General features: G+C 46.1%; 1 protein-coding gene across 20 annotated transcripts in view; it reads left to right on the top strand.

The window, feature by feature from the left end:
• Positions 1-26,349, top strand: part of EPB41L2 (erythrocyte membrane protein band 4.1 like 2) — a 1,174,544-nt gene that overhangs the window by 868,225 nt on the left and 279,970 nt on the right. For all 20 annotated transcript variants that reach the window (XM_078648868.1, XM_078648862.1, XM_078648871.1 and 17 more), the window contains one exon: positions 11,707-11,859. In XM_078648868.1, the coding sequence (XP_078504994.1) occupies positions 11,707-11,859 (153 nt within the window). The remainder of the gene's footprint in view (positions 1-11,706; positions 11,860-26,349) is intronic.

Below are 26,349 nucleotides of genomic sequence, written 5' to 3' on the forward strand. Positions count from 1 at the left end.
TCCCCCCCCAGAATGAGATGTCGATCGGGGGATGCAGTGAAATCTATCAGCGCGGTGTGGAGGAAGTGTTCCTGGCGCTCGTTTGGGCAGTAAACCGACCCCACCGTGAGATGTAGGGGCCCCAGCTTGAATCTGTACACCAGCAGTCTCCCCTTCTGTTCAGCTAATTTGTGCAGCGCCTCACCCCTAAAGGATTTAGATACCAATATAGCAACTCCCGCCGTTTTAGTGGAGTGGGAAGAAAAAAACTGAGTGGGGAAGGCACGGGACCGCATTCTATGGCAATCACCCACCAACAAGTGCGTTTCTTGTAACAGACAGATGTCCGCCTGCGAGGCTTCTAATAGGGAGAGAATTGCCCTTCGCTTCGTGGGGTTGTTTAGGCCTTTCACATTCAAAGTCACCACTTTCAAGCCCGCCATACCAGATCAATGTAACCTTTCAGCACTAAGCAGGCGAAGGCGGCCAGTGCCAATCCCGGCCATGAATCGGCCCGTAAGGTCCGGGTCAGCTGAACACACATAACACCGACACCGGACTGAGTCGCCCCTAACTCCCCCCTCCCGGATCCCCAGACCCCCGAACTCCAACTCCCAAACCCCTGCCTCCCCTTCCCCCTTCCCCCAACTTGAGCCTCCCAACCCATCCCCTCCCAACAGTTCGTAGTCCAAAGAGTCCCAGGCCTGCCCCGTACGGACAGGTCTGTGGTGAGGTACCTTCATGGGCGATCAGCCACCCGCATCCTGCCTTCGCATTCCCGCACCCACCTCCACCCCAAGCCCGCATTAACAGTAATGCATTGTCAATCTCCCCCCGGAGACCTGTTAGGCCGTCAGCGCTACTTCTCCTTCGATCGAGGTCTCAGTAGCAGTTCGAAGTGCGTCCGCCATGCCAGATCTCACTGTCGGCGAGTCCGGTCTCTGCGTGGCTCTCTGCGGCCTGTGTCTCGAGACTCTCCGCCAGCCACCGTCAGTTGAAGCTCTCCGTCGTCGGGGCGTGGACGACTCCTCTTCTTCTGCCGTGATTCCTAGGACCTCGCAGACATCTTGAAGAGACCTCAGCTGGTGCAACTCGTCATTCCAACGGAAAATGAGGCGGAAGGGGTGCCCCCACGAGTAGGGCGTGTCGTGCTGTCTTAGGAAGTCAGTTGCTATCTTGAACGCCCTGCGTTTTTGGAGCGTTGTTGCAGCCAGGTCTTGGAAAAGTGCCACCTGGTGATCTCTGAATGCTATCGTTTGCTTCTTCCGCGCTTCATACATGATCCTCTCTTTCAGCGGGAAGTCAGGAAGAAAAGCCAGTATGTCCGGTGGAGGGCCATTCGCCCGTCGTCGCGGGCCCACTCTGTGAGCCCTGTCAATCCTGATAGGGAAGTCCGCAGGCTCGCCGAGGACAGTGCGGAACAGTTCTTGCAGATAGACCACAATGCCAGAAGTCTCTTCCGTGGACGGCACCCCCCGGACTCGTATGTTGTTCCGCCTTGCCCTGTTTTCCAGATCCTCGTTATGCAGTTGTAGGTCAATGTGTTGGTCCCTGAGGCGGAGGACCTCCTGCTGCAAGTGTGTTATCTCATCGTCCTGCCTTTGCGTGGAGGTCTCAACCGCTTCCACCCTCTCCCCAAGACCGTCCACCTCCCTGCGCAGTTCTCGTACTTCACCGGCCACTTCCTTCTTCAATTCTAGAAAGTCGTCCCGCAAGGTCCCAAACAAGGACTCCAAAAAGGATCTGGTGACCGGTGGCTCACCGCTGTTCCCTCCTTGCGATCCGCTTGCACCTCCTGACTGAGTCGGGGGCTTGTCCCCTTTGCTGGCTGGTTTATTGAGCATGTCTGCGAGCGTCCGATTGCCTCCTTTGCCGCCTTTCTGCCCGGCCATCTTCTCCCCTGCGCCGCAGTGCACGTGTGAGCTCTGGCAGTCCCCAGCTGATCTGTTACCTCGGGGTAGGCCCGTATCTTCGGCCTGCACCCTCGAGAGCCTGCGCTATGCGGGTCGTACCTCGACAAGTCCAGCGACCCACGTTCAGGCCCCCGGCTGCCGGCCACTCAGGAAGAACTCAATGGCGCTCGGCGCTTTTCCCAGGTTGCCCTACTGCCGTCCCAGCCGGTGACAGGCGTTGCTCCGGTTCCCCTGCCTCTATGGTATGAAATGTCTCAGACTCCCAACCTCCTCCGGGCAACCCGGGGCTCCCACGGGGGCCTGGCGCTGCGGTACACACACACCCAGCTCACTCCTCACCTCTGGTGTCGAGTCCGTGGCGTAGAGGGGGGGGGGGGGGGCCCTCGACCGGTGTCCCGCTCTTGGCCGGCGTCGCGGCTTACTACCGCCCCTCAATCCTCGGTATCGGTCACAGTCACTCCGTGATGCACCGGGGCAGTCTGCGCCCCTCCCGCGCCTGTCTCGACAACGGCGTCTCAGTGCTGTCCAGCCACTGTGTTCCGGGCCTCAATCCGTCCCTCCAGCCGGGCCCTAGGGGGTAGGTGTCGCGAAAATCGCAGGGTCACCCTTGCGAGGTGCACCACGAGTCCTCACTCCTCCGGACACCCACTCTCGCTCACCCGGTCTCTCCCTCTCCACCTCCGGTCATAGCGGCCCGGAGCCAGGGCCCCGCTCCGTCTCCGTGCAAGTGTCCCCCTTCGCGGCCTGTCGAGTCAGCCGTCCGGCCCTTGCCCAAGCCCCGAGTCCCAAGAAGTCCGCTCCGGGCCGTGCTCTATCTCCGTCCGGTCCTGGCTCCGGACCACCGCCGACTAGGCCACAGCCGCGGCCTCAGGTAGATTTGGGGGCGGGAACGGGGCCAGGGCACTTCTTCTTACCAGAGTGCCGCCCCGCGCGCTCCCGGTGCCGGTCCGCCGACCACTCTCCTGCGAGCGCCCGGCTCTCCTGCACCTCGCGCCGACGGTGTTCCGGGCCTCTGTTCGTCTCTCGCTGGGCCGCAGCCGCGGCCTCGCGTAGTTCCGGGGGGGAGCCGGGGTCCTCCGCGATTCCAGACGTCGGGCACCACTAGTTCCGGGGGCCGGCGCAGCAAAAGCCACCAACTCGTGGCCGTTCCCCTCCGGGCCCGTTTCTCTGCAGTGCGGAGGTCCGTCACTTCGCCCTCCGGGCCGGCGCCGCCTCAGGTGGGCCCTCAATGCGGGCTGCTTCGTCACCACCGCTGCGCGTGCAAGCGGCCGAGACCTCCGCTGTCTGCGCTGCGGCTCCCTAAGGGACCGGAGCTTCGCTCTGCTGCACCTGGGGATCTCCTCGCCCACACCCGGCCACCAGGCTCGGCTAGGGGGGAGAGAAGCTGCGATTAGGGCTTAGGGCCTTGGCGGGCGCAGGAGCTCCGGCAGAACACGTCCGTTCACTCCGCCATCTTGGCCACGCCCCCACAATAAAGGTTTTTAAAAGAAAACATGGTAGTAGTAAATACAATGGTAAAGTTTTTAATAATAGTCACTGTTTTAGAATCATTAAAAGGCAAGTGAAATAAAGCAGACCAATTACATGAAGGGTAAAAGGTATAATACGAAGGAACGCAGTAAAGATAAATGGTCAAGGGCTGTTGTGTTTTCTATTCCTGCAACATAAAGTGATCGATAAGAATCTCATATTCAGGCGTATCGGCGACTAAGACAGCAGGTCGACCCTCTTTTGCTCAATGGCTCCGTCATGGGACGAAGAAACGCTCTTTTTCTCGAAAAAAGAATATATTTTACTTGCAGGACAGTTGTAAATTTTCCGGGAAAGTACATTAGCCTGGAACATTATAACATATATTTAAGAAAAAATATTGTTCGGAAGTAATAAAAAGCGTAATTTTTAGGTCATATGACCAAGCCTTTCATCATTAGAATAAGAAAAGTAAAATGAACCAATGAAAAGTTTTATTAACAAGTCACATGACTTGTTATGCTTACGTTACGCGCTGCGCGACCCGGATGACTTCCGGATGCGCTAACGCGGCGCGTCATATGACGCATTACGCGACAACGCAGGTCCAGAATATAGTCAAAATGTCTCCACCAACCAGCGGTCGGAACACAACCCCTTTCAGCAGGCTAAATAGTTCTGTTAAATGACAACAGAAGGGACAGGCAACAAGAACCATTAGTCAAAGAGGGGAGGGCTAGTTCTTCTCTACCGGGTTACATTGGGGCGCTACCGATCGAATTGGTAGTCTACAGTGTTTCTGGATGTTTCAGACTGAAGCTGGGGTTAGCATGAGAGCAGCACCATTTCGTAGCTCCGTCGTGGCCATTCCGCAACCAATCATGGCAGCCGCTCTTTATCGTTATTTTGGGCGGGGTGGGTGGCGGAGCCGAGCTGTTTTGCAGCCATCATTGTGTGGAGTTCAGTTCATTTCACTAGTTTTGTATTTGTCATGAGGGGTTGTTCCTAATGTTTCTATTTTAGCGAGGTCAAAAAGAGATCCCATTAGTGGCCTACTGATTTTGCTCGATTCCTTTTCTTTTTTTTTTTACACGATTTTTCGTTATCTGCAAAGACTAAACAGAGTATTGCGACTCTGTGTTTGTTTGTAAATAGAGAATGAACCAAAGAGAACCAATTCTAAAACAGTAAATACTTGGATAACAATCAATCAAATGGAGAGAGAAGCAGGCACGACGTATTACAACGGGGGCAAAGGCCTGCGTTAACTACCCTTCACTATGTGCAAAGAGAGAGTACTCCTAATAGAAATGAGGGGGGGGGGGGCACCATTCAAAGCAGATCAGTGTGCATAAACACGAAAATGTTTTCACTTACCACGTACTTGACATTCAACAGCTTATGATATTTGCTATTAAAAAACCATTGAAATTCACTGAAAAAACCATAGGTTATAGACCATATATAGTTAGGAATTAGCATTTACAAAACCTTGAAAATTCACTGAAAAAACCATAGGTTATAGACCATATATAGTTAGGAATTAGCATTTAAAAAACCTTATTTTACTCACACAAAACCATTGAAATTCCATATATAGTTAGTTGCACTAACTATATATCGCGCACCCGCAATCCACTGCTGATGATGTCACATATTACATCATTCATGACATGGTCAGTGACATCACTGATGACATCACTGATGACATCTCAAATGACATCACTGATGACATCACTGATGACATCTCATTTGACATCAATGACCACATCACTGATGATATCATTCATGTGACAATACAATGCATCTCCTCACATTTTAATATAACCTCTGTTTCACCCAGTGTTAAATACAGAGTATAATTTTTGAAACCATTGACACACCAATACTAGTTACTACATACGTACTCACTGATTCCTACGTCTACACACACATTCACTCATTCACCCATACAATCATTCATACATACAATCACTCATCTTTACAACACTATCATATGCACTCATACACCTATACAGACACTCACACTCTGCCACTCATCCATGGAGTTACTCACACACCTAGTCAGTCCTGTAAAGAATCAATCACACTTCCATTTTCTTGTCTATACAGTTAAACATAGAGCACCTTACATTTTCAAACATATACTAACACATACTTACTTTCTTATACAATCATTGATACAAGTACACATTGATCTGCACAGAGTCACACACCTCCCAGCCAGCCACACACACACACTCAGTCTCCCATACAAATACTTGGACAATCAATCAATAACCCATATAGTTAATCATATAGCTACTGATCAACACATGCAGCAGTTTACAGAACAACAGACATAATGATGCACAAATTAAGACAGTTTAGTCACTAACCCATGCACTCAGTGAGACACATTTAATCACTCACTCATACATTCAGTCATGCACCTACTAAATCCTTCGTCCAGACAGTTATACATCTACTCATTCTTCAATATGTAAAACATATTTAAACTTTACAGAAACACACAGTCACTGGATGATGTCATCAGTGATGTCATCAGTGATGTCATTTGAGATGTCATCAGTGATGTCATCAGTGATGTCACTGACCATGTCATGAATGATGTAATATGTGACATCATCAGCAGTGGATTGCGGGTGCGCGATATATAGTTAGTGCAACTAACTATATATGGAATTTCAATGGTTTTGTGTGAGTAAAATAAGGTTTTTTAAATGCTAATTCCTAACTATATATGGTCTATAACCTATGGTTTTTTCAGTGAATTTTCAAGGTTTTGTAAATGCTAATTCCTAACTATATATGGTCTATAACCTATGGTTTTTTCAGTGAATATATATATATATATATATATATATATATATATATATATATATATATATATATATATATATATATATATATATATATATATATATATATATATATATATATATATATAAATAAGCTTCGTATTGAAATTTATTTGGAAAAGTTCCAGAAATTCGAACTGAAACTTGTTTCCTTTTTTCATTCCTACTTGTGTTTTTTTCTACTCCTCAGCACTTGGCTTGCGTGTCCGCACTTGTAAATAAAGAATTGTAATGACCTGTGCCTGTTGAGGATTGTTGTCAAATTATATCTCGGATGAGCCGGAGAGGCAAGAATTAAGAGACAAGAAATCTGAAAGATTAATATGTCCCAAATTCAATAGGAAGAGCAGATGTTTAGTAGAGAGAAAAGTAACATCACAAATAGGCAATTATAGATTTAGAAATCTAAACTGTACAGGCGGACAGCTCGGGAGTGGGGCTAATTAAACACATGGCCCAAACTAAATCTACGATGTGTTGGCGCTTTTCAAAATTGAGCCGCATATAACTGTATTTTTTGTGCTTCTTAAAACTGCCATTAATATTAAAAAGTGCATTTAATAGTCCTTATATATTCTTAGTTCCATAGAATGTTGTAAACTTTTGTGCATGATATGTTCGATATATGTTTAATTGTAGCCAGTGTAAGACTGTAAACTTGATTTCAATCGGAAGGATGTTACCCTTTTTATTCAATACATTTTCGATATCTGGATTTCTCACCTTTAGTTTTCGTATCTATTTCCGGGTCCTAGGACATAACAAAATTACTATGAGAAGATTTATGGTCCTATTTGCTTTTGGTCAAACTCCTTTGAAATTTGGTTTGTCTTTTTTCATTACTGCTGCCTTTACATTTAGGGATTGATAAAGTAATAGTTTGTTTGTGCAAAGGTGTCATAGCACATATAGTAGAATTTGCACTAATTGCATATTCTTGTTGCTGAGTTCCCAATATAAATTGTAGGCTGCAGGGGCGTCCTTAGAACCAAGCATCCTGCCTTCAGGATTGTCAAGGCCTTCTATAGGGGTGACTTATAGGTTCTAAGTGTAGTGAACCTTAGATATAGTAAACCTATATCTAAAGTAAGTGGTGCATGAACCAATTTACATAGGCTGCAATGGCAGGCCTGTAGGTCCATTTTGCATCCATGGTTGGCATAATACATGCTTCAGCCCATGGGAGGCCTCTGGGGTACCTCTGCCCTGGGTGCATGGGTACCATATACTAGGGACTGACAAGGGTACCCCAGTATCCAATCTAGAGAGTACCTAAGTACATAACAGTTTAGGGAGAAGGCAGATAGACTGGGGTCCTGATTAGCAGGATCCCAGTCAGACTAGTCAAAACAGTATAACAATGAAGCAAAAAGTAGGGGTAACCATAAGAAGCCGATCCTACTTTCCTACAGTCTCAATCTATTTTTTGAGAACACCGATTGAATTAGAAAAGAATTTATCAGCTTCCTCACATCTAAATCATGTAACTGGTCGAACTAACTGACTATTTGGAATATTAAACCGCTATTTGTGCAACCTTTTGCCATTTTCCGGCTTCTATTCAAGAATGTACATGTGACTTTATACAAATGTTTGTAAATTTTACTTACAAATTTAAGATGTTTGAATGCGTCAGATGAGGGATCCTCCCTCAAGGTTCATTAAGTGGCTCGTACTATTTTCCTCTGTTAGATTGTAGGAGTTCTTTATCAATGAGCAGGTTTACTAATTCCTGTTTATTGTTGTTAGAAAAAGGGCAACTTTTATCTAATATGAGGCCTAAGTTGTTGTGCTATTTAAAGAGAATGGAGTGGTATGTTGTGAATGTGTAAGTGACACTATCATGGCATGGACAGCTCTTGTGTCAAAACATTTAATATGTATAGTAATTAATAGAATTAAGAAGGGAAGACACATGAACAGGGGTGAGGTGCTGGAGTGCAGTGCTTTTGTTCAAGGTGAGGACGTTTCTAGGCAGGTCACATTGTTATGTTTGTCTCTACTTAATGCCACCGCGAAGCTGATGACAGTCAGGTGCTGAGATTTCACACTTCATTTGGCTTGGTGTTGGATACACCTGCTTGGAGATCTCATCATCCCTATCTGCTGTGAGAGCTGTCTGCTATCACAAAGACTGTGTGTAGGAAAGTAGGATCATGGCTCTCCTAGTTGCTCCAGGCCTGCACTGACTCCCCTGTGTTTGGTGAGCCTCCTTGGCATTGCTGGTCCAAACCGTAACCTCCTTCGGCCTTCTGCGTGGTTTTCCATTGCCAAGTTTGTTGGTGCTCCAGCTGGACACCTACCCCTCAGTTCTCAACATCCTTCGTGGGACAGCTCTTATCCGGCTCCTGGTCATCCTCGCATCTCCTGGTCCTAGTGCCTGCAGAGTTGAGAACCCCCTCAAGGCACCCGACATTGGTGGGGACCCAGACTTAGTCCCCTCTGCTTTCAGTTACTCTTCACCAAGAATCCACCATTGGATTCCGACGGACACTTTCCTTCTTTCTTTCTTATTCGAAGTCCTCCATAGAACTCAACAGCGGTTTCCGGCGCCACTTTTGGAACAAGGCACCCAGCATCCGTGTGATAGGTAACTCTGGTACTATGGTATCCATATGGGAGCATGTCTTTCCAAATTCCTAACTTGCATGGGGTTTCTTCGAAGTCCCCTTAGAAGGGTGCTTAAAGTTTAAAACTTCAACCACAACTCTCACATAGGATTGTATGTAGCATGCAGCCGTGTTCCCACCCTGTACCCGTCCTTTCTGCAGTCCCTACTTACTCACCTTGGGTGGTTCCTTGGTGTCCCAGCAATTCTACATCCTCTAGAGACTGTCTTGACTTGAGTCGTGGTTCTTATACCTCTACTTTAGTATATGATTTGGTCTCCCCTTGGATCCCACTGTGTATTGGTGCTATTTAATATTGTTTCTGTGCTACAGTTTTGTGTGCCGTGTGATTATCTACGTGTAGCAGATACTGTGTCGTACTAGAGTGTTATATTAAATACATTTTTTCATAACTACTGTGTGGTTTTCCTTTCATATAACCAATACTATAATGTTGCACTCTGGTAAAACAAGCTGCTTAACATTCTAAGCTTGAAGGTTGCTCTTCACAGCTACCCTACCACTTGGATAGCTTTCTAAGGTTACCTTTGACCTCTTAAATCACCATAAGGGTTGTTTGGACTGGTACAGGGTGCCCACTTTAATTGCTGGACTGCATATACCAAGACAACTTCTCACATAGACCTATTTGTGGATATTCTAAAACACTTTTACGGGCTGATTGGAGCATTTGCACTCATTTTAATTCGCAGACCATTAAGTATTCCTTCCCATATTGCATAGAATAATAATAATACTCTTTATCCTATATGACTTAATATAGCAAAGGTTTCACCTAAAATGCTGCTATTCCCGCCCTCTTGAAACAGGTCACATACGACCTCTGCGCAAAGGAGGCGATGCTGACCGTAGCTTAATTTCTGATTCATCACAGGCATCTTGTACCAAGAAAGAATAACTGAGAATTATTTTCTTATTCATCTAAATGACAACATCAGCTTCTCAGCCCTTCGCACTGGGCTAATGGCCTTCGTAGCAAAACAAACCTTCTAGAATCGTTGCTACCTGCAGTTCTTGGGTAAAGTAAGCACATGCCTACTAATGCTACTCAATCTTTCCTCAGCATTTGACACAATTGACCATGACTTTCTACTCACAGTTTTACATGAGGGACTGGGCAAATGGATTTCAGTGTGTTAAGATTGCTAACTCTTCCTTTGTACTTATGCCATTACCCTTTGACGTGCCAACAAGGCTCGATAACGGACCCCATAATTCTTATCCTGTGCAATCAAGGGCCAGGAGAATTATTAAGTAGGCATGGGATTTTCTTCCACTTATACGTGGGTGATACTCAATTGTACCTTGGATTGAGTGAACTAATAACCTCTACACCGACCACCTACAGGCTATGCAAACTTGGATTAAATATATTACATTAATGTTGAGCTCACAAAAATCGTTTATAATACTTTTATCCTAAACCATCTGTCAGTATCTTAATAGGTATATTGACCACATTATTAACATAAATCTATAATCCTAAATTGTTACCACTGCTAAATCTATAACCTTCACCATTGATTTAAAGCTCAGCCTAGACATCTATGTCCAGGTCATAGTTTACAGTGCAAAATATCAACTGAAGATTAATGACATGGTCAGCCGTTTCCTCCAGGGAGCAGATTTAAAGACTGTATTCATAGCTATGGTCATCTCAATACTCTTAATGTGGGAATGTCTTACTTGCAGGCCTTTCCAGCACTCAAATTGCATCCCTCAAAATATCGTTCCACTCTGCTGCCCAGCTTACCCGTGGAACTGAGAAATGTCACCACATTTGTTTTAGAGTTTTATATAGCGTGAACTCGTCCTAAAGGTATCAGAGCTCTTTACATGAGCACCAGTTAGTTTACAGACGGTCACATTTAATTTTGGTAGGCTCTTTGAAGATTAAAGTGATTTGCCCAAAATCGAAGGATTTTGAAACTCCATGCCGAGACTCAAACCCGGCTCCCCTGCTTCGAGGTCGACCGCTCTATCCGTTAGGCCACATCCTCGCTCTGACACTCCTGACATTTAGACTTGATTAGCTCAAATACGCACAAGCATGAAGTAAAAAACAACACTTGAACGCTCCTGAATAACTAACATATATATATTTACTATCTCATGGTAGAAAAGGGACCTCAAGAAGTAAATCAATTCCATCAACTATAAATATCGTGAAATCTTTGCTCTACAAAGGCCCTTTCTCAGGCAATGTTTAGAAAAATTTGTGACTTGCTAATTACTAAAAGGAATATGAAAGGAGGTTAAAGAATCCCCTCCGGACTGTCATTGATGAAAGAACAATGACATTAACTGTTGATATGATATCAGCATGACATAACTCAGGGGATTAGTAGCGAAGATAGCATTTCTGCAGAACACTATTCACCATTCATGAAACAGCAAATGCCTATAATAGGTTTGAGTTTACCACATCCTACTATCTGTAATGTGCATGCATTCCTACTGTCCTCTTTCTGATTCGCAGGGTGTCTGCTATTTTGTCTTTTCTGTAACATGTATGTTATCTAATATTTCTGCTGATTGAACCTTCTCAAATTCTATTCCGAAAGTCCTGGACGGGTGCTTTGTTACTCTATACAAAGACAATACAACAAGTATAAATAATGATTATAATAATATCCACAAAGAGAGATTTGTAGGTGAACAATTAGGTTTCCTTGACGTTTTTTTTTAGCTCTCTACTATTTCAGGTCTTGCTGTTGATTTTTTTTCTAAGAACTTACTAAATTAGAATATATTCTGAATTGGTTTTGTAACTAAGTCACTTATGAATTGAAAGACTGGACCATCATAATTTAATGTAATCTATAACAATACCTAATTTGGTTTTGGCTGTAGGATTCAGAAGCAGTGGATATAATGTTAGGAATATCTGCAAGTGGATTGCTCATTTATAAGGACAGACTCCGAATCAATCGGTTTGCTTGGCCAAAAATCCTAAAAATATCCTACAAACGTAACAACTTTTACATCAAAGTCCGTCCTGGAGAGGTAAGCATTTTCACTACAAAATGTACCAAGATTTTATGAATTTTAAATAGAAGGAGAAAGTTCAGATATCAATCTGTTATCAGAGACTGCAATATTCCTGTCACACTGGTGAAGCAATATGAGACCACAGCGGTTTTATGAAGAATCTGATGTGGAAGTTTTCTGCAAAATGTGTCTGCTGTGAATATTGTGGCTCCTTTTACTTCATGCTGATTTAAATTCTGATACCTAGGTTTGGTACATTTCTCTAACATAATAAATGTTTTGTGTTTGTGCACCTGCTTTACATCTTCAATATGTATATATGGGCTAGACAGAATATATGTTTAGTAAAAAACCTTTACTATCACTTATAAATTACTGAATGACTCTAACACACCCCTCCAACATGTACCAAGGTAGAAGGATTTGTTTCATTGAAATGTTTTTCCCCATAATCTTGTATGAAATTTGCGCTCCCTGTAACCTCACAGATATAATGTTAGGGGCCAAAATATTTCAATATTTCTAACCTGCACTTTACTGTTGCTGAAGAAGTCGTCTCCACCCATAATATCTAGGTAGTAAATATTTTGTGTGAAGTATTGTATTTCTCTGGAACCAGTGCACACGCAGTAGAGCGCAAGCTGATTCTAATACAATTTCTTTCCTGTCTGTAAGTCTTTTTTATGTAACTTTGTATTGATTTCATTTGAATTACATTATTAGTCACAGAAAATTTCAACATCTCAGAAAGGTTCCGTCAATTCTAATGTTCGCTTTAGATGTACTTAGGACTAGTATACCTTCTACAGCTTAGGTGCTTTTTTAACTTTCATCGTCTTGCATCAGTAAGTCGATTCCACATGGTGTTTGTTTCTGACTCTAGTCATAGTCTAATATGGTCCCTTCAAAGGCCGCATATTTTGTTTTAACTTTCAAAGCCAATCTCTTCGCTTGTAGGTAATCTATTAAGCATCCATATAAATGTACATCCCTTTCCTCCACTGCTCAAGTGTAGGTGTGGTCTGGGTTCCCCAGGGTCTCATAATGTCGATTTTAGCCACCATGCACCGATGGAGCAGAGCATTGCCTATATCCATCTAGTGAGCCTATTGTCCCCTGGAGCCACAAGGACAGCCTGTTTAGGTGCGAGTGGAACGTTCTCTCCCATAATTTCTGATATATCCTTTTATATCTGCGATCAGGTCATTTGCATTGGGCTCCATACCCAGAGCCCAAGTATGAAAGTGTCTGATAGAGACTACTAGCCACAGATTCCTTAACGTAGAATTATCCCCAGGCGTAAGACTGGATCCTGAAAATTTTCTTTGCCATAGCATCTCTGCGAGCCGGGTGGGGGGCTGTACCACGTGACTCCGCCCTGACGTCATCCGCGGGGCGTGACGTCCACAAGGTCACGTAAGACCCACCCGGCGCACCGACGTCAGATTTTCTCTTTTCCGCGTGCAAGGCAGATCTGGATCATGTCCTGGCCTGTTTTCAGGCCTTCTTTTCACGCTTTGTGTTGAGGAACAGTGTGCAAATGCCTTCGGGCTCCAAGATGTGTACTTCTTGTGCACGTCCGATGTCGGCGACGGACCCTCACCCTAGCTGTATGTGGTGTTTGGGCGAGCACCATGACTCTATGGACTGTGACGCTTGTCAGAACCTCAAGCCGAAGTCCCAGAGGGAGCGCCGGATGAAATTGCTGTCGGCCCGCTTGTCCAGGAAGGTGTCGTCCCAGCGTCAGTCCCCAACCTCAGGAGCTGCCGATTCCTACTGCGGCATCACCCTTCACCATGGCCCCAAGGGCGTCGCTCGCCAGCTGGTGCGTCCTGCAGCTTGTCTCCGAGGCCCTGTCCTCGTTCGGCAGAGGGCGCGGGTTCCCCTCGGGACGTGCACCCTCGCCTGTCGCCACCGTACCCGCCGTTCCCTGGCGTCGGGGCAACTAGGGCCCAGATGAAAGCCTACACTGTGGCTCTGCAGGCTTCTTTGCCCCCTCCTCCACCTCCTGAGACGTCCGCGGAGCCCTTGCTTCGCGCGGGGCCTTCCACGGAGTCGCCGGCGGATTCGTCCCTGGCGCCGACCGGTTCAGCTTCATTTGTAGGAGGGTGGTGTTGTCTCATCTGGGTGCGGTCCTGCGGGGCTCCCCTCTTTGACCCACCGCGTCCCTGCCTCGCTGCAAATCCCTGCGGGGCTCCCTGTGGCGTCGCAGGAGATCGCCAGGACTCAGGGCTCGTCCCTCGGTCCTCTGAGCATGTGGCTGCCTGGTCAGAGGCCGAGACGGCGCCTTTTCGGCGCCAATGGCTTTCCTCCCTGGTCCTGGCGGTGCCGCGGGTTAAGGCTGGGTCCTGAGGTGCTTTCCAGAGTCCCTCTCGGTCCTCTATGTAGGCGGCTGCCTCGTGTGAGGTCGAACTGGTGCCTTTTCGGCGCCGTTCCTTAGCCGAACCGGATCTGACACAGCCCCATTCTCCTAGGGAGCACCTGGTGGTGGAGGTAGACTCGGCGCCGCCGATGTCCACTCCGGTGCCAATCGACATCGAGTTGGCGCCTGTGGCGGACTTCACAGCGCCGTGCCGGCGTCAGGTCCTCGACTCGTCTCCAGAGGTTCCTTCCTCTCCGTAGGTTTGCCATCTCCTGGTCTCTTCTTCTCCGGAGCCAGGACGCCGCGTTGTTGCTTTTTCACCGGCATCTTCTAGGGAGGGCTCCTCGCCGTCCCCGCGGCCTCAACCCTCGGACCCTCTCTTCCGCAGCTTGCGGTTGGTTGCTCTGCCGGCTTCTCCGCCTTCCCCGGGGGCCCCTCAGGTTCCCCATTCGTCCGTGGATCCCCCACTATTCAGGGGCTGGCCATTTATTCCTCCGGCTGGACTTGAGGACGGACAGCTTAGTTTACAGCCGTCGCCCCTGGAGGAATTGCTTTCTCCCCTGTGGCGCCCTACGGAGGCCAGTGTTGCCTTTGTTCAGGCTATTTCCACGGCCTCTGGCATTTTGCGAATGGGTGACCCCGTCACCCCATTCCCTACGGATCATCTGTTGGAAGTTCTCCACCAGGGCTCTGGTGGACGGGAGCTGATTCTTCCATTCAAAGCTTCACTCCACAACTCTCTTCTGGGTGCTTGGTGGCATCCTGCCACAAGTGATTTGGTGCCTCAGCTGCTCCTACACTGCCACTGTCCTGCTCTGCACAACCCAGTCTGCCTTTCCATCCACCCTTCTACTCGGGGCCCTCTTCTGCAGACTGCTTTTCCTTCCTTGCCTTTGGTGTTGTTTCCCCAACCCCCCCCCCCCCCAATCCTCCTCCCCCACAAGAGGCCCGGTGGTTGGATTCATGGGGGCGTAACATCTTTGCTTCCTCCAGTGCTGCTTTGCAAGCGCTTAACACACTTTGTGTGTTGGCCAGGGCTACCTCCAGCCTGTGGGATTCTGTGGAGTCCCTTCGGTCGCAGGTGTTGCTGATGCTCTTGGTCGTGCTATGGCCAGTGCTGTGGCTCTCCGCCCCCATGCTTGGTTGCGTGATGGTGATTTTCCTGAGATATTAGGGACCGTCTGGTTGACCTGTTCTTTTGTTTAACACCCACGCGGACTCCGCCATTCAACGTCTCTTGCGGGGCTCCGTCTCCCTCCCCCTCCGTAAGCTTGGCTTGTTGATCCTCTGGGGCTTGATGGGAGGCGTTATCCCACCTTTTTCCTGGAATCTGGTGTTTTGAGTGGCCCGTCTGTATGTTTGTGTGGTTTGACGTGCCTTCGGGGTCCCTAGGTTGGCCCCTCTTTTCTGTTGACTGCTGGTTCAGCCCCTCTGGCAATTATGTATTTTTTGGCTGATTGATAAGCCATCTGTGGTTCTAAAGGCAGTTCCTTATGTTTTTGTTCTCTTATGCAGGATTTTTTCCCTAAGAGTGGTTCTCATGTTTTCTTTGGGACTTGTCTTACCCTAAGTGGGGTACTTGTAGCTATTGTATAGCTTTGTCCTACGCTGGGAGGGTGTGGACTCTCCCTTGCGGGTTCATCTCCTGGCGCTACTGTATGCCGCTGGTGCGGTTTCTTTGCTCTTGTCTGGGCATAGCTTGCGCTGCTCCAGGTTCTGTCCTTTTCAGTATCCGTTGCATCGCTGGTCCGGCTTTGGCATGTTGTCTGCGGCGTTGTGCTGTGGTGTTTTCGCCCTTTTTTGTCTGGCGTTTCGGCCTGGTCCTCGGTCTGGTGTTCCAGGGGGGATTGGGTTTCCTAATTTTTTTCCTGTGTTGTGGTGGACGGCCTTGTCCGTCCTACATACTTGTCCTGCTCTCTTCTGGCCCCACTTATTTTCGTGGGTCGGTTTTGTCGGTTCGGCCTCCCTTTTGGGGTTGTTCTGGATTTCCCTGACCTTTGCCTTTGTCTTGCGTTCGGCTTGGTTTGGGTGCTCGGCTTCATGGTACTTGCCAGCTGCGCACGCCTGCTCTTCTGGTCCACAGCCGGGGCCTTGGTGTGTGCCCTTGCCTTTTGTTCTGCTGGAGCCTTGCGAGACTACGTCTTTCTTCTCTCGCCTGCCTTGACAGTGGAACCGTTCCTGCCTTGCCTGCTGACTCGAGGCTGAAGCCGGTTCCGCTGTCCTCTTCACTTGTGTGCCCGGCTTGCCTCCCTTTCTACCTCTTCTCCTTAGAATTTGGGGTGACTCTTTTCTTCCTCGGTGCTCCTCTGCCGTTGTCTGTCCCTCCGGGGCTTTCTGGTGGAGGTCCCTGGTACCTTGGATGAAGTGCGGATGTCCTGGCCTCGTCCTTGCTTCCTTCTGCTTGGTGGGGGCTAGGCCGCCCTTCTTGTCCCCATTGCACATCCCCTGCTGGGGCCCTGTGTTTTTTCCTACTGGGAGGCTCTCTCGCAGGCACTCCTCCCTTCTGGGTATGGCTAGGGTATCTGTTCTACGTTAAGGAATCTGCGGCTAGTAGTCTCTATCAGATGTACAAGTTACTTACCTTTGGTAACGGTGTATCTGGTAGAGACGATTCTAACCGCAGATTTCTTTACGACCCGCCCTTCCTCCCTGATCTGCCAGGACCTTCAGCTTAGTCTTCTGCACTCGCCTGCCTCCGGGTGGTTTTTGTCTTCTGCGAGTGCTCTCTTTCCCTTCCTCCCTAGTGGGATGCTCGTTCTGTTTGTTTGGTTCACTCCTTCCTTTCTGGTGATTGGTTGGGTGGTCCATGGGTGCTTCTGTGTCCCTTAACCCTGGTCTGCAAGTGTGGGCCTACTCATGCCCTTTTTCATTGCTTGACCTTTTGACTCCTCTGCAGTCCTTTGAGTTGGGGTCTCTTGGTTGTGCTCGACCCTTTGTTTTTTTACAGGGAATGTACCTCTCCTTGTTGGTGTTGCCTTGGGGTAAATTGTCGTTACTCTTCTGGCCTTGTTGTCCCTCTCTGTTATAAGTTGGGATTGCAGGCCTCTTTCGTCTGTTGTGATGTTTTTCACCTGCTTCTGTCCCCTGGGAGCATGTCGTAGTTGCTTGCAGGGTTGCTTCTCGTTAGCTGTGCTTTGCTCTTGCCTGCTCTGACTTTCGGTGCCACTGTGCCTGGCACTCTCCCGGATTATGCTGTTTCTCACCATTCGTTTCTTCCCTTTCAGTGTATCAAATTTTTTCACACACTGTTCCCATATTCTCACAGTTTTTAGTTTGTGATGGCTCCGCGTTGTGGCGCGGAAAAGTTCTCCAAAGAAAACTGATGTCAGCGCCCTGGGATGGGGCTTATGTGACCTTGGTGAAGTCACGCCCGCGGACGACGTCAGGGCGGAGTCACATGGTACTGCCCCCCGGCGCGCAGAGATGCTATGGCAAAGAAAATTTTCTGGATACAGTCTTACACCTGGGGATAATTCCACGTTAAGGAATCTGCTGCTAGAATCGTCTCTACCAGATACACCGTTACATCTACAGCATCTGTGCATTTAACACAGGTGGTGGCGTGAGCAAGGCTCCTAAATAGATGAGTCCTGTAGTTGTATTCCATTTGCAGTATTTTAAGTTGAATAAGCCTGAAATTGGATCACTGATGACAACCTCCCATGAATGTCTGAGTATTTCGTCCCAGCCTACGTCCTCTAATTGTCCAGTATCTCTCTGCCATCTCTCTCTAAGATGTTTCAGGTTGTCAAGAGTGTTATTGGTAAGTGGTTCCCAAACTGTGGGCCGTGGCTCCCTGGGGAGTCGTCAAACTTAGCCAGGGGAGCCGCGCACCATGCATTTAATGCTGAAGGGGTTGTGGGCTTCAGTTAAACTAATTAGACTTAAACGCATGATGTTGATGATTTGTAAGTGACATGCCTAAAGTTGTAAACGTAGTGCTTAATTGATGGCATGTCAAGGGAGATGACCTCCATAGTTCACTGGATTCCCACATTCCAACACTCCCAAAGTAAGCAGAAGATTCCTGATTTATTTTGTTAGACTCGTTAATAGTTTCGTTTTTTTCCAAATGCATTTTACACCAATGCAAGTTATCAAGAAAGTATAGTTATCCTGTCTATTAAGCACACTATGTATTATTAAGTATTGACATTTGTACTTGAATCATAGGTACTTCCAGCACACATTTCTTTCAGTACACACACATTCTCAGACAGGCCTGCTCGCTCCTTGAGCACAGGGAAGTAAAACACAATTTATGGCATAATGGCAACATTTAGAATCAAGAAAGAGGGACGTTTAATAAAAAAAAGAATCAGAGAATTTATTTTACTTGCATTGATTTGGAGGCAATTTTAGGAAGGAGCATCAAAAATAAAGCTGTATGTGGTTTAAAAAATTGTGGTTTAAAAAATCGTGAGTCACTCTGCTGAGACAGGTGTGTTGGCACGTATGACATGGGTAGAAATAGAAGTGCATGCAAATATTCTTTAAGCGCAGAAACACTTTGGCAATGGGGCCTACATGCATATGGGTGCTATATAGCAATGTAAGTGGGATGAAAAAAGTTTGAGAGGGTACTCTAAAAAAGGCATGAGCAAAGTGTAACTAGGAATATTTTATTCGAGGCGCCGCCTTAGTAATACTCTTCATATATGATTATAATACCTTCATCAGCTTCATCCCAGTTATTTTCAGTGTGAAATATTTAAGTACTCCCAAGGCCAAGCTTGCATCCCCCCCTCCACCCCACCCTCCCAAAAAAGTTACAGTGGGGAGCCACTGGTAATGGCAAATGGGTCAAGGGAGCCATGGATCGAAAACCTTTTGGGAACCTCCGAGTAAGCTTTTTACAGGTCAGAGAAATGCTCCCCATTGCCCACTTTTTAACCCAAGAGCCTCTTTTCAGCTGGTGTTTCCTCCTGCATATATGTTTAGGCCACATCTATTACTTCTAGTGTGTCATATTCTTAGGTACTGATAGTGATGTGTCTGATGTAGGTTACATTCCTCCTGGAGGTGCTGAACATATTTTATCTAGCCTGTGCCTGCTATGTCATCCAATTAGGTTTTTCCAATTGTGTCCCAGTTTCTGAAACCTTTCAGGTGAGTCACCTTGTCCCTGAAGGTGCCTCTACACATTGCGTCTTCTGACATTGTGCCACCTCATTGTCATCTTGGCTGTTTTCCACACTTATACCACGTTTTAGGTAACCAGAGGGAGTTTGTTTGATCTTTGTCCTTTGTAGAAGTAATGGAGGAAGATTTCCTCTCCATTACCTCCATGCCAATGTCAAATGCTGGGTTCCCTTGTTCTATGAAAGCCCAGTTGTTTGTCACCACTAACTGGAAATCAAATAATTAATATCTAACGTGTAGGAGGGCAATACTTCCCATGTGTTATGACCTGTACGAGGCGGACACTGATATGCGTATACTTTTCCTGTCCCATTGTAGATATCTCGGTTCTCCTTCCAGTTGCTTAAAGAATGAGTCTATAAGGTAGTATGGTGCATTCTGCTTTACATAGACTGCAAATAAATCATTTCAAATAGCACTGCTTTTCATAATAATGACAGCTGCAGTATTTACCAGTACTTGGCTCTTCTTTAAAATTACCACTGCCGACCCCAAGTTTTTTGTTAGGAACCACACCTTCTCCCTTGTTAGCCTGGTCCCCAGATTTCTAAATCCATCGCATCTGACCCTCAATCAGCGAGTGATAGAGTTCTCATCTCGCCTTCCAAAAGTCCTCAATAGCACCGACTTTTGGCAATTAATCTTGTATCCTAAGCACTGCTGGAACTTCTCAAAGATTTGTGTTGGACAACTCAGGAGGAACGCATATAGCCAGACATCATCCCTGTACAATGGTAGATTGTCTTCTCTACCAAACTTTTTTCTGAACTGGGTTACTCTTCTGTTCTTGTAGACCCAAAATGCCAGAGGCTCAAAGACAAAAAGAAGTAGAGATAGGAGGATCTAAATCTTGTCCTGAAGGGCCTACATTATTCGGAAAAGGTGACTCCATTTAATAGAGGCAAAAGCCTGTGTCTAAATACCCTGGATCAAGCTTAAGGCACATTACATACACAGAGCACCAGCTGGTGGCACTCCGAAAGCTAGAAAATGAGCAATGTAAGCACTGTATGAGTCTGACATCTGGTAGCAGAACATGCACTAATTGCCCATTTAAATTGCACAACTTAGTGCAGCGCCCTGCTAATAAAGAGAATACTACAGAACTAAAGCTACTCCTGATGAATTGCAGGTCCCTGCCAAAACACGACTCTGAAATCAATATTTTACTCAGTGAACAACAGCCTGAGGCACTGTTCCTGGAGAAACATGGCTGCACAAAGATGCAGACCCAGACTTGGTACAAGCATTTCCCCCAGGATACCATATACTGAGGAAAGACAGGGTATTTGGGAAGGGGGGAGGATTGCTATTATCCTTAAAGACCACGTAAAAGGACACTTTGAACCTGATATCATACAGGACTGTGGGAGTATGGGCTTTGCACTCACCTTCACTCCCACATGTTCACCATGAGGAATCCTAATTTACAGACCCCCAGGCCCATATGGAATGTTTATCGAATCCCTTACCAACCCTGCAGCAATGAGGGCAAACTTAGACGCTAACTTTACTATTTTAGGAGACCTAAATCTGCATCTGGAGGATCCTGATAAAGGCGATGCACTCAGCCTTATACAAAATTTGGAGGCCTTACAATTTAACCAGAAGGTCACCAGCCCAACCCATAACAAAGGCCACATACTAGATACCACATGGCCACATACAAATATAAATATGTCTATAAGCAATCCTTCCCCAGTCCCTTGGTCAGACCATTTTATAATACCAATCATCTGAAAGTTATCAAGGACTTCCACCAATGACCAGCCTACAAGGAGCTGGGACCGACCGTGGGCAAAATTAGACCCCTAAATCTGGGCTAATACATTAGCAACCACCAACCCCATAGGCAATCCAGATCCCAATACAGCCCATGACAATTTCAATGAATGGATCGTAACATCCCTCGACTTCACTATTCCATGCAAATGGAGTTCAAAGAGACCCACTGAAAAAAGACTCCCATGATACACCTAAAATTTATGGTCAAGAACAGGTGATCTTACCTTATCTGCTTTACCTTGCTGAATCTGGTTTGCAGTTTAGTTCCATCAAAAGCCATCTTGCTGCAATAACTGCTTATAGAAAATCGCCAACACAGATATCTTTCTTTCGGATGCCTGTGGTGAAGGATTTTTTGGAAGGTTTAAGGAAGGTGTATCCTCCAGTCAGGTCTCCTTCTCCACCTTGGGAGCTTAATGTGGTGTTGACCATGTTAATGGGTCCCCCCTTTGAACCCATACATAAAGCGTCTTTACAACACTTATCTTGGAAAGTAGCGTTCCTGGTGGCCATCACTTCTGCTCGTAGGGTGAGCGAAATCCAGGCTCTGTGTTGCAAGGAACCGTACACTATTTTTCATGGAAACAGAGTGGTGCTCAGAACTCATCCTGCTTTCCTGCCCAAGGTGGTGTCGGATTTTCATATTAATCAAACCATAACATTGCCTATTTTCTTCCCAAATCCTTCGACCCCGGCTGAACGGGCTCTACATTCGTTAGATCTGAAAAGGGTTTTGAAATTTTACTTAGACAGAACAAAGTCTTTGAGGCATACGGACCGTCTGTTTGTGAACTATGGTCCTACGAATACTGGTTTGGCAGCGTCCAAGAGGTCCATTTCTAGATGGAAAGTGTCATGTATCCTACTGGCTTATCAGCTAGCCCACAAGTCTTTATCAGGTAGACCTAGGGCGCATTCTACCAGGGGGAAAGCTTCCACCACAGCTCTCCTCATGAATGTGGCTATGTCAGAGATATGTAAAGCAGCTACTTGGCGTTCAGTGCATACGTTTACACGCCATTACTGTCTAGATTCTGATGCGCAGGTTGATGCACAAGTGGGACAAGCATCCCTCAGAAATTTGTTTGCTAATTCTAGCTGAGCACTATGGTTTAAAAGTGTGGCTATGCACTTATCTGTTCACCCGCTTCTGGTGGGTATGAGCTTGCTACTCTATTCAGTTCTTATGACTATTAATGAGTATCCCCTGGAACAGAAGGATTAGTTACTTACCTGTAATCCTAGTTCTCTTCCAGGGGTATACTCATTAAAGTCATAAGCACCCTCCCGCCTCCCCGGGCGAGCAGTAGCATTGAGTTTTCGATAGGTTATTATTGTAAATGTTTTAAAGTGCAGATTCCTTCTAAGTCTACGGTGCCGTACAAAAGAACTGGCCTAACTGTCACCTGTGGGGCATTATGGGAACAGAGTTCTCCTGGAGGCCTTAAAGGCAAAGTGTGCAGATTCTCTGGGGCCTTAAAGGCAGGGTGCCAGTCTGATTTTCTGTCCACAGAAATTTTTTCATATGCAGCCTTTTAGGCTAATAACTGTTTACAACAGGTTCTTTGATGAAAATAAAAGGTTTTCATGGTTATGAAATGCATTTTAGGCTCATGCCTGTTTATTGCATTGATATATAGCATATTTTCATGCTACAGAACGTGTGTAAGTTTGGCTTTATTAACCTATGCATATATGTTAGGCTCCATATTATGTGTCTTATACATGTAAATGTGTATAATTAGTTTAGTACTATGTACTTTTTGGTATATTTACACATATATATGTATATTGTTTATGTGTTCCGGGTTCCCGCTCATGGGCGAAGATAATTCAGTGCTTATGACTTTAATGAGTATACCCCTGGAAGAGAACTAGGATTACAGGTAAGTAACTAATCCATCTGGACTATTGTAATTCACTATACCTGGGCACCCCGAACGCCACAACAAGAAAAGTAGTGCAGAACTGTGCGGCCAGACTACCACATAACACCCCCAGAAAACACTCGGCTAAGCCAGCATTGAAGGCATTGCACTGGCTGCCCATCGCAGAACGCATAATGTTAAAATCACTCTGCATGGCGCATAAGACCCTCTGGGGCACAGGCCCCAAAATTAACTGCTCCCTTTGGTCTTTTCACCGACCCCTGCGCAACCTGAGATTGGCCAACCTGCTCCAAGCTAAGGTACCGAAAATCCTGAGAATACGCTCAGGTGGACGTATGTTCTCGTACAATGCATCCATTCTATGGAACTCACTCCCTCTACAGCTTGGATCTACAACCCACCACTTTACATTCAGGAAACCACTAAAAACGTGGCTGTTCCAGAAATTGCAGTAAGACCGGAAAAGGCTTGTGGTTGTAACCAGTGTTGGGATGCCTAAGGGTAGCCATGCGCTCTATCAGGAATCAATTAATAATAATACAGGCTGCCTTTGGCATCATCTTCCTCTCCCCATTTTTCTGTCCATCTCTGCACCCTTTTCAGGTTTAGTCTGGTAGATTTATTCAGGAAAATCCTTTTTTGATCTGTGTGTATCAGGTGCAGTATTACTCAGTTAAAACTATATACTAGATATTGGTCGGTCAAGGAACACCCGTTCGCTGGATTCCCCTCCTTCCAAATCTCACATACGTATATAAATCTCAAATATGTCTAGAAACAATGTCCCCAGCAGTGAGGTGAATTTCTCTACTAGTTTACCCTGAAGGCCATTGGGGCCCAGGGTCCTGCCTGCTAACAGCTGTTTTATCACCGTCTCCAACATGCCTGTGATGCTATGACGGTCTTGATCTGCAGCCAAATGACCTGCTAGTGTTGGGGTCATGACCTGCTGCATTGCATCTTGTACTACAGGATCAGCCTCCTTTTTCTTGTCACTCTGTATGCTTGTTTTACCTCGCAACGGTCTGAGCGATGCCATCATCCTTCCTTACTTCCTCCCAGTCTTCAGTTTTCACGTTCTCCAACCACCTCATCCTGCCCTGCCTTCTACTGAGGCTGGCCAACAGCTTGCCGACTTTGTTACCTTCTTTGTATGCAGACAAAGCTTTTTTTTGCCTTCCAGTTCACTAAGGCTTCATATTCTACCCTCATGCAGTCCAGCTGCCTTTGGGTTATGGAGTTCTGCTGACTTAGAACTTAGCTTTCGTTCTCAAGCATTTCATCCTCCATATTCTTCACTGTCTCTCAGAATTGGGCTTGTGTACTTGTGTTTTTGCCCGTTACCTGATGATGGATTTACATCTCTCCCAAAGAGTTTCCACTCTACTGTTCCCGAATTTTCTTCAATGAAATGTTTAATATTCTCTCTGAATGACCCCACTATTTTCCCAACCTGAAGGTCTCATGCGCTCAATCTCCAGGGCCCCTTCCCTCGATATGTCTCCTTTTGCAAGTTATAGTAGGACTGAATGGTGTGATATCCTTCTGACCTTGTAGTCTACATGGGGAAACAGCCTTTACCACACAACCATTACCAAGCAGGCCTAATGCCAAGCAGGGCCTTTACCGTGCAGGTCAGTAAGTTTTAAAAAAAAAAAGAACATTCTTTTTAGGTTATTTTAAAAAAATGACTTGTTGCGGGTAGAGGAGGGGGTCATTTTTTGTGTTATGTGCTGGGCAGGGGAAAATCAGGGTTTACTGTTTAGGTGTGGGTAGAGCTTAAGATATTATCCCCATACCTAACTGTAACAACACTTTCACCATTGTTATTTTTCAGTGAATTTCTCTCTTCAACCCCCCAGCATACGGTCAAAGGCTGTGCTCAGTGTGTGGTTGGCTTGCCCGAAGGGAAACCCACCCAATTTTATTTTTAATTGTTATTCGATCCTGCAGTGCCCTTGCAAAAGTAGTCCTTTGGGATTGCTGCAACAAACATGTTTTTTTATATTGGCTCCAACACAAGGTCTATTGGGTCAGGGTACTCATACCCTGCCGCCCTTATGTTTTTTATTTTCAGAACATGGGGACCGAGTCTTCGTGTCCTGTGATGGCACCCGCAACATTTCTCTTCATGTTGTGTCCAACAATCAAGGCACCAGTTTCCACTGGACCTTCTCGCTCCCACAATAGCGAAGCGGCTGATGTGGGGGTGGGGGAGGGGTGGGAGCCCCTTTTACCAATCATATCACTCTTTTTTTTTTAAGCTGCGTGCCCATGTTATTCCTGCAGGAGTACTGCGAACCTGTCCACATATCTATAAATTTGTAACCTTAAATTCTCAAAACCTACTTAAGTGGATTTACACCAAAAATCACAAAAAGTATGCTTTCTTGGTAAAGATCTAGCTTTCTGTGAAATTTGGTGAAATTCCATCAGCCGTGTCGGTTGTGACTCGGTTAAAAAATCCATAAGGAATTTGCATGGGAAAATGGTTTTATAAAACCACTCCTTTTTTCTCGCCCCCTGCTTGACGGATCAGCCTGAAACTTTCCAGGATGGGGCTGACGTGGATGACATTTTATGGAAGTTTAGGAAAGATTAGTCAAACAGCACCAAAGTTATTAGCAAAATAAAAAATCATTTTCCTGTTGTTACTAGGTCCTGACTGTAACTATACAGTGGCAACTACTACTTTGTAAAGAACATTTCAAAACAATGCACTTTCAGGCAAAAATGTTTGATAAAGGTTCACCATGTAATTCCAGCCACGCATAATGTCATACATCCAGTCTGCATATACTGTGCGAGGTAGTTTCACACCTGTGATGAACATGTAGTTGATCCTGGAATACTTGTTTTGTGCCCCTGATTAATGGGAGTGCTGTGAGTCGTGGGGTTTTATCTTTGTCTGCATGTCAATCCATATCTACACTTAGCAAAATTCTTACATGTGTCTCCCCTCCATCTCCATGATAACTGAACTTTCCATTCCTTTGTTAAAATCCCCTGGTATAATGTGCATTGAGTCCAGTTTGTCCAGGTTTACCTGTCCCACTTCATTGAACACCTTGTGCTGGAGTGTTGGCGGGGCAAGCACTCTGACAAATGTTAATGTTTGACATCCTCAAGTCACTGTCATTCCTGCCTGTGTGACTCCCATTTGGGTCTTCCCTTTTTTCCAGTAACATGAAGGGTAGGCTCTCTGTGTTTTACCATACTGCCACTCTTCTTGAGCCTCTTGTTGATCCTACTGATGCGATCAGTTTGTGTTTCCCCTTAGACTAGTGACTACACAGATATTCACCATATGTGTCTCTGGGTTGTCCA

The sequence above is a fragment of the Lissotriton helveticus genome, chromosome 6, assembly GCF_964261635.1.
Source record: "Lissotriton helveticus chromosome 6, aLisHel1.1, whole genome shotgun sequence".
NCBI classification, from domain to species: domain Eukaryota; kingdom Metazoa; phylum Chordata; class Amphibia; order Caudata; family Salamandridae; genus Lissotriton; species Lissotriton helveticus.